A 15,941-nucleotide genomic window follows, 5' to 3' on the forward strand; every position below is an offset into this window, starting at 1 on the left:
CTGCTGGAGTGAGGAGACACCAGGGTGGCCGGTGGGCACGTTCCCTCTGTGTGGTAGCCTCCCAGCAGCTCTCGTGGCCCTGCCCTTTCTGTCACCAGCTCCTACTGTGAGGGGATGGTTGACCTAAAGGCTCTCCCACCCCCAGCTCCAAAACTCTTCTCATAGTTTATTTATTTTCTCAGAGACCCATGTCCCTTCCTGCCCCCATTTTTCAGTCTCCCCTTCGGAGGGCTTCTCTGGGCCCCAAATTCCCTGCCCGAGTAGCGAGAAGACAAGCAAAGCTTGGATTTGAGCACCCGCAATCCTTTTTATTCTTCCTTTTCTGTTGTTTTTTAAAGTCACCTGCCTTTAAGTGAGAGGGATTGGAGACGTGACGCCCCATGGGGCTCCAGCAGCCGCCACTCTGTGTGTCCAGCTCTGCGCACCAGCACCTCCTCCCCCCTCTCTCCAGCAACCACCACTCTGCTGGTTCTGCCCCGCCCGTGTCCCTCCTCGGGGACCCCCACCCGACCTTCAGGGTGCTCGGTCTGTGGAGGGCCCTGTCTAGAGGCCCTCGTGGGGACTGTAGCAATGCACTCAGACTTTCCAGGCTATAAATAGTGGCAGGAGCAGGGGCAGTGGCCTTCCTGCATGCACACTCGTGCCAGACGGCCCACCTCACGAGCTGGCCGGACCACAAAACTGCATGTTGGGCTCCCTCCTCGGGCCTTGTGCTTGGCACCCCGAGCCTTCACCTCTCCCAGTGGGACTGGCGCCAGGAGGGTGCTGGGGGCTAAGGGAAAGAAAGGGGGAGGAGTTTGTCTTTGAGTTTCTCCAAAAGCAGCAGCGCCTTCACCGCCAGCAGCCTGCAGTCTTCGTCCGGATCCTTCTCAGCCACGTCTGCCAAAGATGAAAATCAACACAGAACACAGGCAGCGTCACTCGACGCTGGGCAGGCCCACCCTCTTCAGTTTCCTTTCATTTACGTCTCATGAACGGACCACATGGGCCTTGGCCACGTGGCACCAGAACCCTCGCACTGAGGTCCCTGCTGATAGAAGCACCTCAGATGCCAGCAGAGGGCTCCTTACTGTCCCTGTGCAGAGCCACATTCCCCTCTACCTGGGGCTGGGAACCCTGCCAGGTGATGGTGACCGGGAGGTGGCAGGACAGGACAGACATATGGTCCCCAGCAGTCACTTCAGGGTCGCCCCTCTCAGCCCTGGGATGGTGCCTGCTTCCCAAGACCTCAGAACCCATCCTGGGACACTGGATGCCACACACCTGGAGCACGAGGCCCTGAAGAGGACCTGTCCCAGCCCAGAGCCATCCTGACACACCTAACTAGACATGACCAGAGAAGCCCACGCTGAGGGGGACCCACACAACCAAAGACATGGGGACGAGCTGGACTAAGGGAGCCTGGGGAGCTCAAGGTTGTGGAGTAGCCTCACCCGGACCTGGGATCCGGCAGAAAGGAAGGAAAAAGGCCACCATGGGAACCACTGGGCCTTTGAGTGGCCACAGATAGTCCAGTCCCAGCTGTGAGCCCAAGGTGGAAGGGGTGTGCTCGCTCTGGGGGCCAGCTCAAGTACCAAAGGTGGGAGGCCACACTGGCCGCAACACATTTTATGAAAAGAACGTGGTCAGGGGCAAAATGTGGCAAAATGCTAATATTTGGTGAATCTGGCGAGGGTCCATGGTGCTCACCTTGTAACCCTTCCAAAGATTTGGAATTTTCCAGAATAAACAGACGCCATCTCTCATGACAGGGTGCCTTCTCTGAGGTGCCCCTGTAGGACTCCAGTGCCCTCTGATGGCCGTCCCCCCACCCCCACACTGGGGACACGACAAACGCTGGCCCTTGGACTGGGTCTTGCTCAGCTCCGGGGCCTCCGCACGGCTCCACAGGCCCTCATGGCTGCTGGGACTACACCTGCCTCCTGCCTGCCTGCCTCCCACCACGGCCCAGCGCTCACCCGCCAGCCAGGCCCGGGCTTCCAGCAGCTCGTCCGGCAGGTCCGCCAGGAGTCTCTCAGCCGGAACGCTGAGGAGGACGGAGGAGACGGCGGACAGCAAGCCCCGGCGCACGTAGCTGCCGAGCAAGGCGGGAGGCCTGAGCCCAAACGGGGCCCCAGTCCAGCACACACCCGCCCCAGACCAGGGAGACCCCACTTCTCCCCCCAGTACAACAGACCCCCGGCAACAAAAGCCCCTCGGCCCTGCTCAGCCCCCTTCCTTCCTGCTTAGGAACTGCAGGCAAGCTGCCTCTCAGCCAGCCCTGGGGCCACTGCCAGCTCCTGCTGTTCACTTTCCAGCAGGATTCAGAGCCACCCCCTGTGCTGCATCCATGTGGGACCCCTGCCCTCAGCCCCGCAGCCACTCACGCGTCTCCATGGAAGCGAAGGGCCCACACGAACTCCAGCAGGGCCTTGCCCATGGGCACAGCCACCTGAAATAGCAGAGGCTGGTGGGCAAGGATCCTGGCACCCAGCAGTCCCCACCTCAGATGCCATCTTCAGGTCCAAACACTCCTGTCCCCAGGACCGAGGTGAGGCTCACGGGGAGAAAGGACCGCAGGCACACACTGCACGCAAGGTGGGGCCATCAGCTGCTGTCTCCCAGCTCACCGTGGTATTCACAGCCAGGTACATCAGGGCCCCCAAGGTGTGGGCCAGTCTCCCCAGAACCAACTGGTCATCTCCCAAAAGGTCAAAGGTCACCAGAGGCCTACAACACAGAATCCAGTGAATGGTGCAGGTCAGGCACTCAGGGCTGGCTCCCCTACCTCCTGGGACCCAGCGACACCCTAGGTCCTGGACACTCCTCCCCCCGCCTGTCCCCACGTGGTGCCCAGAGCTCTAAGGAGAAGGCATTGGACAGATGCCCCAGTTGCTCTGCAGGGCTGTGGGCACCAGCCTGGACTTGGGTTGGGGGGCCAGCAGCTCTCACGGGAGCAGGGCTGCCGCCTCCAAGGCCACATGCAGCAAAGGCGCAGCCTCAGCCCTGCTCCACAGGGAAGGGCCCAGGCTCCAGGCCCCACCATCGCCACACTCCCCTCCCCTGCACTGGTGCTGCGGCAACGTCCATAGCCTGCTCGGGCTGAGATGGGACGAGGCGGCAAGTGAGAGCAGGCAGAGCCAGGCACGTTGGGGCCCTACCATGAACCCAACATCTGACAGGGACCATGACGCTTAGGGCCCTCACCACGTCATTTAATTTAAGCTACAAACAACTAAGCCAAAGTTGTGACCCCACTGTTGCCCTGAGCCCCACAGTCCCTACCCTGGAAGCCTTTTGTCTGTCGGGGTGTCCAGAGCCCTGTTCCCCAAAGCACAGGCCAGCCACCCACCTGTCAAAATGTTGAATGAGGGGGAAGAAGAAGTAGCCAGCAACTGAGTTGAATTCATTGGGGCCAGCGGCCGGTCCCCGCCCTGCAGAGCCCTGCCAAACAGGCGGTGGTCACGGGGCGCCACCAGGTGTGGAGCGCGGCCCTCCCCATGCAACCTCACACTGGACACTCAGGCTGCAGGCTTCTCGTGAGGGGCAGTCCCATGCATCATGGGAGGAGCGGTCTTCCGGGCCCCACCCACCGGATGCCGGCAGCACCCAACCCCCAGTGACAACCAAGGCCAAACGTCCCGGGGGCAAGAGCAGCGCAGCCCAGATGGACCCCAGCGACAGCACACCTCAGGTCATTGTTGCTGACGCAGAATTCTCGGGCTTTTCTCATGACCATGTCTGCACTCACAGCTTAAACTACTCCAGTCTGAGGGCCCCATCATTCATTAGGTTTGTACGGAAAGCTCTCTCTTCACAGAACACCAGCCTTGACACTGCCCCTCAGTGCACACCGCACCTAGAAGTAGCCGGCCACTCGGCCAGCCTGCCCAAAGCCCCCACCCACAAAGACCCGACCCTGGTCCTGGCTGACCTTCGAGAACCGCCGAGTCTTGCTTCTGATCCGCTCCTCCACGACCGCGCGCCAGGTGGGAGCCACAGCACTGCTGGGCTGGGAGGCAGGACCAGGGGAGCCACGCTGGGGCGCCCTCCCAAGGCGCCCAGGCCGAGACAGCTCCTGGGCGGCCAGAGTCAGGACCTGGAGGAGGGGAAAGAGCCAGGGCAGCCGCCATCACTCTGGGGAAGCGCCCCTGAAGCTCCCCCACACCCTGTCGGAGCTGGTGGCCCCGGCAGTCTGTGCAGGGGAGGTTCCGGGAACCACGTGGAAAGTCGCTTCCAAGTATCTCAGGATCACTTCACTGGGGGAGATGGGAGGGGAAGGCAGGCGTGCTCCCTAGTGACAAGCCAGTGCCTTTGCTCCCGCCCGGGGCCACTTCCCTTCCCAAAGCTTGTCCAATCTGGCCACCCCTGCCTCACAGGAAACGGAACGAAGTCCTGACCCAGGCTGCAGGTGGACGGGCCCCAAAAACACGATGAAAGAAGTCAGGGCCAGGAGGCCACACGTGTGACTTTTACAGGAAGCACCCAGGACAGGCAAATCCACAGCGACGGGGCAGACTGGTGCTTCCTGGGGCTGGGGGAGAGGAGGGAGTGCAACGGGGCTATCTTGTGGGGCTGACACAGAGTGTTCTGGAAGTAGATGGATGTGATGGTCACATGACATCGTGAATATGCCAAATGCCACTGAACTGTAAACATTAAAACAGTGAGTTTTTTGTGTTGTCCTAGCCTTTCTGTTTTGCTGTTAGAAAATACACATAACATTTACCATCTTAACCATGTTAAGTTTACAGGTCGGTGGCATTAACCACATGCACGTTGTTGTGCAACCATCGCCACCATTTATCCCCATAACTTTTGCATCTTACAAAACTGAAGCTCTGTCCCGATAAACAACACCCCCCATTGCCCTCCTCAGCCCCCGGCATCCACCCTTCTACTCTCTGTCTCTGTGCATTTGACGCCTCTGGCGACCTCACAGAAGTGGAATCGTACAGTATCTGTCTTTTTGTGTCTGGCTTATTTCACTGAGCCTCACGTCCTCCATGTTTCTCCATGCTGTAGCAGGTGTCAGAATTTTCTTCCCTTTTAGGGCCAGATAATATTCCATTGTATGAATATAACCCATTTAGCTTATCTTAAAATGGAAATTTTATGGTGTGTGTGAATTATATCTCAATAAAGCTGTTACTTAAAACAAAGAATGCAGCTGCCAAAGCCCCTACTAGATCCCATGCGCTGTCAGGAAAATGTCAGACAGACGCCAGTCCCAGCCTCTCGGGTCCAGCAACAAGGGACTCAGAGAGGCCTCTGGTCCTGTCCACACAGATTTCACCAAACGCCTGCTCCTCTCAGGGGCTTTGTGCCAGGCCTGGCCCCTCATGTTAGGGCAGCTTGGGCCTGACAAAGGGACAGAGGGCGCGGGCGCACTTACATCCAGAATGTCCATGCGCTGCCGGAGGCTGTAGTTGAGGGCGTAGAACTGTGAGGTCAGATACTTCGCTACCTAAGGCGGGCAAATGAGAGGCCACTGTGGGCCAGGACCCCGGAGGTAGGGCCCCAACATGGACACTACCGGGCATGGGGGGACACGACCTTGGGCTCTGTACAGCCGCCGAGACTCACCCGGGCCGGGTCTGTGACCGTGACGGCCACCAGGGCTCTCTGGCGCAGCCCCTCGAATCCCGCCACGCTCGTCTTCTCCTCCAGGTGCAGCAGCACCTTGGCCAACTCCACGCTCACCTACACAGGGGGATGAGATGCCGTCAGCCCCGGGCCTGCCCTCCACAACCCTCGGCCTGCCTTACCACAAAAGGGACACGTCTCAAAGAACCCGGGCCTCGTGCCCTCCACCTCCCCATCCCAGCGGAGGCCTTGGCCACAGGCCTCCTCAGGGGACACGGAACCACTGAGGCACACACTCGAGTCAGATCGGGTTCCCTAATGGCACATGTCCCTTCCAAGATGTCACCCACCTCCCGTAAGCTGACAGTTAACCCTCCCCAGCCACTCACCTCCCGAGTGGCAGCCGGGCTCCTGAAGACCAGCCCTTCCAGGGCCCGCAGGGCCGCCTCCCAGCGCTCCCAGTTCTCAGACGTGGTCAGGGCTGCACAAACCCAGAGGGGCCTCTGTCAGTCCTCAGGCTCGGCCTTGAGCAAGGTGGAGCTGGCAGCCAGAGTCTCGGCACTGGGCAAAAGGTGACCCCTCCGGGACACGGACAGGGCTGTGCTCAGAGGGGCAACGCCGTGGGGAGAGGCCCACCTTCCACGCAGTCCCGGACGTACATGGGCGCCTTGCTGCTCTTCAGCTCTTGGTCCCCTGACATGTCGTAAGGGACAAACTCATCATCGCTGTGGAGGTAGCACAGACTCGTGAGGCACACCAGTTGCCCAGGAGCAGACAACAGGCAGGGAGGCGCCCTCCACCACCAGGCCCTGCTCCTACATCACCAAAATTCAGCCCCAAGTCTGAAGTTTCAGGAAGAACCAAGGGGCCAAGGCTGGAGTGGAGCTGAGAGCCCCGCCCACTTCTTTTAGCAGGAGGAAGCCCCGAGAGCTCGGCGTGGCTCTGCAAGGCTGACCTGCAACCTCGAGATGCTCGCCCTCAGGGCTCTGACCCCACCAGCTGCTCCCGCATCTCTGCGCTCCCACCCCCCTCCCTGCCCACCTGTCCAGCTCGGAGTCGGAGCCGTCCGGCCGTGGCTGGGGGATGTCGCTCTCTTCAGGCTCTTTGTCAGGGGTATCTGCAGCGACTGGAGGAACTGACGGGCTTTTGCAAAACAAAGAGGGAGCCCTTCAGGGATGCCCCAAAGGAGTTTCTGGTCCCAGAACCCACGCTTCTCAAGGAAACATTCTTTCCACCCTCACCCGAGTCTTCTCAGCTTCTGTCTCAGCAACGGAGTCCAGAGTGATGAGAGTTAACACCTGCACTGGAACTGCCCAACCCCTGCCCAGCCAATCAACCCAGAGCTCAGGGTGAGGACCACGGAGCAGAGACCCTCACCCTGTCTCCAAGGAGCCGTCAGCCGCAGGCCGGGAGGTGGCCAAAGCCAGCATCTCTCGGCTCAGTTCATCCTCTTCATACTGCAGTGCAGAGAAGCTGGAGTCGGCGGGGCTGGGAGCAGCTGGAGCAGCCGAGCCAGGGCTCATCTGAGGCCCTCCCATCACGGCCCGCAGCTGGTACCCCAGCCAGGCCTCGCCCGGCCTCTGACAGCCAGCAGCCTTTCAGAGCCACTTCCCAAGTCTCTGCCTGGGCAGAAGGCGGCCCCGGGTATGCTGACGGCCAGAGGGGCCCACCCCTCCTGAGGGAGCTGAGAATCCCGGGGGCCAGAGCAGACATGGCAACGCCCCGGAGGATGTCCCCGAGGGCTCAGCAGATGGAGGGGAGGGGACGCCTGTCCACCATCCACCACAGCCTGGGGCTGCCGGAGAGTCCTGTCTGGAGAAAACACTCTCAAACCCGCCAGGGAACCCCACCTTGGGGGCACATGCTCAGGCAGGACCTGTCCAGTTATGCCCCCACTGCCCCCTGAGCCTCGACCCTCAGCAGGACCGCCAGGGCAATCTGATGCCAACATGCAGATGTTCTGTGGGCCTGGACCCAAGAAGGTGAGGTGACATCGGGGCTGAAGTGACAGCAGTGGGGAGACCACGGAGGGCACAGCCCTCACTCACCTGGAACCTCAGGGGAGGCCCCTCGGGGTGGATGCGGGTGCTGGCCACCTCGGCCACGACCATGCCCAGGCGGCGCACGGGGGGCAGGCTGCTGTCTAGGCGGCACTTCACTCCCGCCATCAGGCTGGCCAGCAACTCTGGAAGCAGCGAGGCACGCACACTGAGCGCTGGGAGGCATCCAGGGACAGCAGCAGAGTGCCCGCGCCGCCTGCTCACCGTCCCGGCTGTCGTGGAGCTCCGCGTCCCCCAGGTGCACCAGGCAGATGAGCACAGCCTTGCTGACATAGCGCTGCTGCGGCAGGGGCGTGTGGCGGACAGCGCTGCTGCTGCCCCACGTCTCCAGGAGCTCCTTCAGTGCCTGGCGGCGGCACGGCCCAGCCTGTCAGACAGCCCACCTGCCTCCCTGGCACGGCCTGGGGCCATGCAGGGCTCAGTGCCACTGTCCTCACTAGCACCTGTCACCCACTGCCAGCCCCAGGGAGGCGGTACCAGCACCCTCTGTTCCTGGCAGGAATGCTCTCTCTTCCTTTTCCAGAAAGTGCTCCCGGACACTGCAGGGACGGAGGACCAGACAGCGCTTACCTGTACAAGGAGCGGGCGCCGCTGGCTGTCCGTGGCCAGGTACCCCAGCAGGCTCTGCAGCATGGGCGTCTGCGACAAAAGCCGGGCAGCTGAGCACCGCTCCCACTCCACTCGCTTCTAGTCACTTCTCCCGGGACCCGGCGGCCCCCAGCCCACACCCTCACCGTGCATCGGTACTGCAGGAACAGAAGCTTCTGCGTCAGCACAAACTGGGCCTTCCTGCTGTTCATCACCAGGTTCCCCAACAGTCGAGAGAGGACTTCAGGCCTGCAAGGCAGTTGGGGGCGGGAGGGGCATGAACCCCAGATCCCAACAGATCTGGGCTGGACCCTGGGATCTGCGCTAACCACCAGGGAGCCCAGGCAAGTACTTCAGCTCTGAGTGGGTCCTGATTCTCGCTCCTCCCGATAAATGTGGAAACCACGGAGAGTCCAGCATCTCAACGCAAGAGGACGTCCCTTCCCTGCTCTGACTGAGTCAGGGTTAGATGCTTCATCCAGAGCGAGGTAGCCAGGCCTTTTCTGTGAAGGGCCAGAGAGCGAACGTTCTAGGGTTATGGGCCATCAGGTTCTACAGAGCTGCTGTACCAGAAGCAGCCACCGGCAGATATGTATATGAACGAGCATGGCTGTGTGCTGATAAAACTTTATTTATAGAAACACAGGGCAGGCCGGGTTTGGCTCTAAGGCCATAGTTTGCAGACCCCTGATCTAGACTAAGACCCCTGCTTCCGTCAGTGAGTGAGAGCCCGACAAACCCTGAAGCCAGCCTGCAGAGAGGGGAGGCTGCAATTCTCCCTCCCTCCTTTCCAAAATTCTATTTGTTCAGAGACATGAAGATTAAAAGACAGGAAAAAAAGAGTAAGAACACTGAAAAAGCAGAGAAGGAAAACCCACGCAAACCAACCTACAACCTAGGAGCAGGGAGCACGACACGGGGGGACAGAGGAGCCTGAAGCCTCAGTGGTGACCCTGAAGAGACCTGCAGCGCATGGCGGTGCGGGGAGGGCCCCCCCCCCCGCCGCACACAGCTTTCGCAGGTACACGAGGGCCAGGAGCCCAGCATACAAGCAAGTGAAACACATGATCCGACAGTTCACAGAGAGAAACACAGATGCCTTCACACACCGGCTGCACCCAGAGCCCAAGAAACGCAGACACACCAGGAGAAAGTGTTTCTGGCAGAGAAACAGGCATGAACATGCCCGCCGGGGAGATGGTCTGAAGGCACTGTCGACGACAGTTCAAAGACCCAGCACCCGTGTCTGGGAATGCAGCCTACAGATGGGCATGCGCACGCACACAAAGGCGTGTACAAAGGAGACTTGTCACAACCCTGTGGAGGGTGAAAGGGCCATGGAGACGGCCTCAGTGTCCGTGCATGGACCTGAGGCATGGGGGCCATGCTGATGGGGACAGTGGCTATTGTGAAAGCACAGGGAGGGCAGGCCCCAAGCAGGTGGGACACGGCTACGCCGTGGGCCTCAGCAGAGGGGACTGCAGCATTAGTCTTGATCCAGCCAGGTGAGGACGACACGTGGAGGTTCCAGGAGCAGGTTGGGGGGCCCCTGACAGATGTGCACTGGCATAGCTAACGGCCAGCCTCAAACAGTGACTCTAAGAAAGGCCCAGCCACCAGATGGAGGGACCACTGCCCATGGCCCGAGAGCAATGACTACATACAGACGGAGGAATGGCAGGTGAGATCATCCAGATCCCCCTCTGCCCTCCTGGGAGAGAAGCATCTACAGCGGGGGGCACCTGGCTTCTTACCCCGGGGCAGCCTCCACGAGCCCCGTCAGCACGGCCTCCATGGCCCGGTCGGGCACGCGCTCCACCAGGCGCCAGCAGACCCGCTGCCAGAGGCAGCTGCCCTGGGTGAGCGCCGTCAGCCGGGGCACCAGCACGCCCAGGATCTCCTCTGCGGGGAAGCACATGGAGGCCCTGAGCCTGGGGCTGTGGGGCATCCAGTGTCTGCAGCCCACAGGCCCACCAGTCGCACAGCCAAGCGCCTGCCCAGGGGTCCAGGACAGCCGACACCAGCCCACCCAGGGCCAGGCCTCACAGAGATTCTCTCACCCTCCCCAACCGTGCCCCGCCCCCTCCCGGGACGGCCCACAGGAGGGGCAGGGAGAGGACCAGGACGTGCTGCAGCTCCTCCCCAGACAGGACACACTCACTCTGCCTCCCGTGGACACAGGCTTTCCCGAGGACCTGAGACACGAAGGAGACAGAGCAGTCCAGGCCACCTGGGACAGGAGGGAAAACGCGATTTTAAAAGAGGGCAGCAGTCAGGCCATCACAGAACGCCTGACTCAGTGAAGACGGACCTTGTTCCTGCGCAGGCGGACTCCGAGTTGTAAAAATGCCAATTCAGTCAATCGAATTCCAACCAACATCTCAATAGGACTGTTTCTAACTTGAAGAGCCAATAATAATAACCATTTAAAAAGCTTTACACGTATTCACTCGCTTAACCACAACGATCTCTGAAGCAGAGATGAGCATGGTAGCACCGGGAAGAAGAAGGCACGAGGGGGCCTGGCCGAGGTGGTCAGCTGCGAGGGGCAGGTGGGAGCTTGGAGCTGCCCACAGGGAGGAGTCGAGGACATTGGCACAAGGAGAAGATGGGGCACCAGAAGAGCCAGGATGATGGAACCAATGAGAAGATGGACAGCACCCACGCGCAGAGGGAAACGCAGTGTGTGTGTGAGATCCTGCAGAGACGGAACGCCACCGCCCAGGCTGAAGCAGCTGTGCTCTAGACACACCCAGAACATCCTACGGCACCTCCCAGCATGGAGCAGCGGGGCTGGGCAGCCCGGCCCACTTTGTACCCCAGGGCGGGATGGATGCAGGCGCATGCCTCACCTCGCCACGGCTCCCTCACCCACCACAGTGACGGGCGCTCACGGGGACTCCACAAGGCAACATGCGTGAAGGGCCTCAGGCAGCACAAGACAGCAGACAGCAGAGGGTGGTGTGGACACGAGGGGGACCGCACCCACCCAGAGCAGCACAGACCTCCCGCCTGTCCCCTCACCCTCCGTGAAAAGCCCAACTACAGGCAGAAGAGCAGGCGGGGCAGGCGGGGGGGACTCGATGCCGCACCCTGGCAGCCCGCCCGCCAGGCTCCCGGGCAGCCCTCTGCCATGAGGCGTCCTGCGAGCTCCACTCCTCCCGGCAGGAACCCTGGTGAAACCACAGCTTCCGCCACCAGTCCCAGGTCCCCCAGGAGACCCAAAGAGAAGGGCAGGTGGCGGGCTCTCTGTATCAGAGGGGCACGCACTCGCCTTAAACCAGAGGCGGACAGGAGCACAGCCCGCCACCGGTGTGACTTGGCGCAGCTAACAGGCCCACGGCCACCACTGTTAAGTGCATTTCTCTCAACAAACATGGAACAATCATGACCCTGAGTAGGAGGACCCACTGTGCAAGGAGCAGACAAGCACCCCCGGGCGCACACAGCCCAGTCTGAGCCTCAGCTCCTTACAGGAGGCTGGTTCCGCGGAAAGAAGGGCGGGGCGGAGACAAGGAGCGTGGGCCTTCCACCGGGGGACCGGGAAGGCGTCCCTGAAAAGTGACACTTGCATGAACATGTGACAGAAGCTGAGTGAGCCGGAGAGCAGGACGGCGGCACGGGCTTGCCTGGAGCTGGGGGAGGCGGGAGCTGCCAGAGGGTTCTGAGCAGAGAGCACAGGCGTGGCTTCTCTGTCAACAGCATCCCCAGCTGCTCTGCTGGAAAAGACCAGAGGGGCACCTGGGCGGTCAGTGCAAGGATCCGGGCCGGATGAGGGGCTTGGGCTGGGGTCAGCCTCCTTCAGGCTATACACCAAGCTGGGGCATCTCTCAGACACAAAGCGGGGCCGCGGAGAGGGCAGGGCCACATCGCAGGGGAGGCAAAGCTCCTCTACCTGACGCCCAGGCGCAGGGGGCTCCCTCTGCCCCGACTTCCTGAAACTTACAGGTGGGGCAGCCACGTTGCTGATGCCCCAAAGACTTTGTGATTAAGGAGAGGGTGAGCAAGAAGCCGCCCCCACTGTGCCCCCAAGTGCAGGAAGCCCCTCAGAGCCGGCCCACAGCAGCCGCTCCAGAAGCCAGAGAAGGAGCTCCTCCACGTTGCTCTCCTGACACCAGGCGCCCAAGATGACCAGTGCCAGACAGCTGAGGCAGACCCCAGCCCACGGGGAGAAGCCAAATCCCACCAACGGCCCAGTAAGACCCTTTCTTGCACTGAGCGAGGGGCCAGGTGGGGAGCAGCCCCATCTGGACAGCTTCACCGCATGCCGACCAAGAGCAGAAGGCATCAAGGGCAGCTCACCTCCAAGGGCCACAGCCGAGAAGTGAGTGAAACTTCAGGGTGGGGGTCACTACTGCCCCCAACAGGAGACAACGTCTGACCCGCCGACTGCAGGGCCCAGACTCCAAAGTCCCCACCAGGAGAGGTCAGAGAGGGAGGAGGGGATGGTGGCCCCAGGAGATGGTTCAGGATGGACGCCGCAGAGGGGCCCTACCTCGGAGAGAGTCCACAACAGCCTGCAGCACCCGCACGATCTCCTCGCCGAGCAGAGGGAAGTAGTTCTGGGGCAAGAACACGGCCAGGCTCTCCCGCTGCAGACGGTTGCCCAGCCGATCAGGCAGGCCCACCACCCTGATGAGGAGCATCTCCTGGAGCAGGGGCGAGGCCGACTCCGTGTGCTGCCAACACTGACCCTCCAGCACGGCCGCCATCCTGCCTGCACTCAGGAACCTGGCCAGCAGCTGCGCCATCTTCATCAGACGGAAGCTCGGGCTGAACCAAGAGCATGTGTGACGGGCACAGCCCCAAATCCCCTCCTCCTCGGCGCCCCCAGCCAAAAGGAGTAACGACAGTCATCATTAAACAGGTAATCCCAACAACTTATTCGGCACTTGTGTCCTGCACACACATGGAAAGAAAGAGTATTTAAATCCCACTGCTAAAGAGCCACAATTACTAGTGGGACATGAGCGCCTGCTGGGCCCAGGGCGGCTTCCCCACCTTGGGATCACACCAGACACCACCACCCTCCTCTCCTGCCCCACACCGATTTTCACGCGGTGCTTGCTCTTTATCACAGCAACCACTGAAAACCCAGCTTCACCACGACACGCCATCCCCACACGGACTGTCGTGTGCTCCGATGCTGAATCTGGAGCAAGAAGTCCCTGTGACTGTGCTGCAGTACCTGGGGGTCCGCACTGCAGAGCTGGGAGCCAGAGGGAAGGAAAGGGCCCCAGGAGGATGGTGACGTCCACTGCGGACCGGTGTCAACGACGTCTGGAGCTAAACCACTGCCTCACCGGCCAGATCCGAATGCTCCTTCCCTCCCCTTCCCCTCCAAGGCAGGACAGAGAGCAAAGGCCCTCCAATTGGAGAGATGAACACAAACTGCTTTTAATTCTCAGGCACTCTGCCGTGGGCAGATTCTACTCTCTCGCCTTTCAGGATGCTAAATTCTCACAGAATTTGGAAAACTTGTTGGTTCGCAATCCTCAGGGCACACTTATGCTTGGGACGTTACAAGCGACCCCATAATCAGACCCAGCCCCACTCACCCGGCAGTGCCCTCGATGGACTCCATCAGCACCAGGAAGGCCTGGTCGGCCGGGCCCTCTAGGAAGAAGCTGGCCCATAGCTCCTCCAACTGGCCATCGGGGAGCAGCTCCAGCCAGTCCGGGCTCAGCTTGCTGACAAGACATCTGAGAAAGGCGGAAAAGTGGACCCTGGCAAACTCCTCCTGCTCCCCAGGGAGGGCTGGGTTCTCTGTCTGGCCAAGATACCGCTTCAGGGACCCCAGGGTGGAGAAGATTCGGCCGCCATCCTCAGATGAAAGGGTGTGCACGGCTTCCCGGACGCTGAGCCGGACCGCAGAGAGCGCTGGGTCCATCCTGGAGCTCACAGGAAAGGCACATGAGAAGTCAGAGGAGCTGTCTGCAGCCACACGGACTCAGTCTCGGATAAGGAAGTATTTTCCACGTAGTCTCAGAAACCCCACTCTCTAGCCCCCAGTATTTGGCTTCCTAGGGATCCCATTCCTCCTCACCCCCGCTGTCACCCAGCAGTATCCTCCCCCTCCAGCATCTGTCATTGTTTTCACCAAGAGCCCATTTCACGGCCTGAGGCCCTCCGTGGTATCCTCTACAGTAGGGCAGCCGTGCCCCAGGCGCACGTGCCAGTGTCTGGAGACATCTTTGGTTGTCACAACTGGGGGTGCTACTGGTGGCTAGGTGGGTGGTAGAGGCCAGGGGTGCTGGTCAACTCCCATATGCGCAAGACAGCCCCCACAGCAGAGGACTATCCAAACCCAAATGTCAACAGCGCCAGGTCGGGAGACCCCGGTCTGGAAGGACCCGTCAGCACCTCCAACTCCCTGCAGCATCCATGCGGTCCACCTTGCCAAGCTGCCTTCCTTCCCAGGAACCAAGCCCATTTGGAGGTGGTATTTACTAGGGGTGGGGCGCCCCTGCAGAACAGTACCATTAAGTAGGGACCTGTGTGTCACCAGACCACTCAGCCACTAGATACGGCTGCCTCAGGGCCCAAGACGAGTCCCCACGAGCCTGGGGCCTCCGCGCCCAGCCTGTCAACGTGCGCTCCGCGCGCGGCGTGCAGCCTGTCCCCCTCCCGCCCCAGCGTGCGCCCGGAGCCCACCTCGTGGTGAGGCGGGAAGAGGCTTTCGGGGCGGGCGGGAGCCGACAGGGCCCTCGGGGCCGACAGGGGTCTCGGCGGCGGGCAGAGGTCTCGGGAAGGCGCGCGCCTACTCGGTCCCCGGAGTCGCCGCGGCGCGCTCTGGCCCCGCCGATTCGCCACGGCCGCCGAGGCCAGCTCCGTGCTCTGTTCGCGGCCCAGCGCGCAGCCGCGTAGCACAAGCTCCCTGGGCCCGGGAAGAGATCCCGCTGAATTTTTTAGAGCCTGTGGGGCCGGTCCCGGCCCGCCGATGTGACAAATCTGCCGTGAAGCCCGGGAACCGGAAGAGGCTCGGGGCGGGGCCGCATCTGCGCCTGCGCCTGCGCATGGGGGCGGAGCCCGGAGGGAGCGTGATTACCCGGGGGCGGGGGCGCGTCCCCCAACGTGGCCGGGAGCCGGTACCTGCGCGCGGGACCTCGCCCGCGTTCCGTCTGCCTCCGCGTCCATCTTCCTCGGAGGGATCGCTTCAGCTCTCCCTCGGCTCCCGAGATCCATCGTTTCCCGAGCGCCCCGAGTGCGCACCCCTGCCATACCTGCTGAGCGCCGAGCGCGTGTCCCGCCTTGCTCCTCATCCCCGGGCGGGGCGCGGCTCTCCCCAAGCCAAGACCTTTGCAGGGAAACGCACCACCCACAAGAAAGCAGTAACAACTCTGGTGATGTCGGGCATTGATGAATGCGGCGGTGTCAGTGAAACAGCGTCCTGGAATAGGAGCTGCACCGTTCAATACGGTGACCACCCGCCACAGGTGGCTCCGTAAATCAGCTGAAATCAAATGAAAGGAACGATTCGCTCCTTGGTCGCGCTCGCCTCTTTTCAAGAGCTCGATAGCTTCCTGCGGCTCGTGGCTGCCATAATGCACAGCGCAGATATGGAACCTTCCTGCTTGGCAGAACGTCCTGTTGGCAGCGTTGGGGAGTGATCTGGGAAGACCTCACAAGGAGGTTCCTTTCAACCTGGGCGGTCATTGTGGGGAAACATTTATTCATTCAACATACATTAAATAACTGCCTGCTGCGTGCTGCAAGCGCTCTTCCAGG

General features: G+C 61.3%; 1 protein-coding gene across 3 annotated transcripts; it reads right to left on the bottom strand.

Annotated features, from left to right (window-relative positions):
* Positions 1-287: 287 nt before the first annotated feature.
* Positions 288-15,499, bottom strand: TELO2 (telomere maintenance 2). Of its 3 annotated transcripts, none has more exons than XR_011424386.1 (21): positions 14,868-15,499; positions 13,772-14,104; positions 12,709-12,986; positions 10,375-10,443; positions 9,968-10,115; positions 8,360-8,462; positions 8,196-8,264; positions 7,830-7,971; positions 7,614-7,750; positions 6,943-7,022; positions 6,607-6,708; positions 6,202-6,290; positions 5,955-6,046; positions 5,566-5,682; positions 5,375-5,446; positions 3,914-4,078; positions 3,332-3,413; positions 2,610-2,709; positions 2,367-2,431; positions 1,959-2,074; positions 288-879 (listed from the first exon to the last, which is right to left on the bottom strand). XR_011424386.1 is itself a non-coding variant. In XM_001915252.5 (21 exons), the coding sequence occupies exons 2-21, from the start codon at positions 14,101-14,103 to the stop codon at positions 773-775; spliced, it is 2,475 nt and encodes an 824-aa protein (XP_001915287.2). In that variant the 5' UTR covers position 14,104; positions 14,868-15,499; the 3' UTR covers positions 288-772. The 3 variants fall into 3 exon arrangements, 2 of the variants coding, with proteins under 2 accessions (XP_001915287.2, XP_023472422.2); XM_001915252.5 differs by having other exon boundaries at positions 3,332-3,423; XM_023616654.2 differs by having other exon boundaries at positions 3,332-3,423; positions 14,694-15,196.
* Between the last annotated feature and the right edge of the window lie 442 nt (positions 15,500-15,941).

This window comes from Equus caballus, chromosome 13, assembly GCF_041296265.1.
Source record: "Equus caballus isolate H_3958 breed thoroughbred chromosome 13, TB-T2T, whole genome shotgun sequence".
NCBI lineage: Eukaryota > Metazoa > Chordata > Mammalia > Perissodactyla > Equidae > Equus > Equus caballus.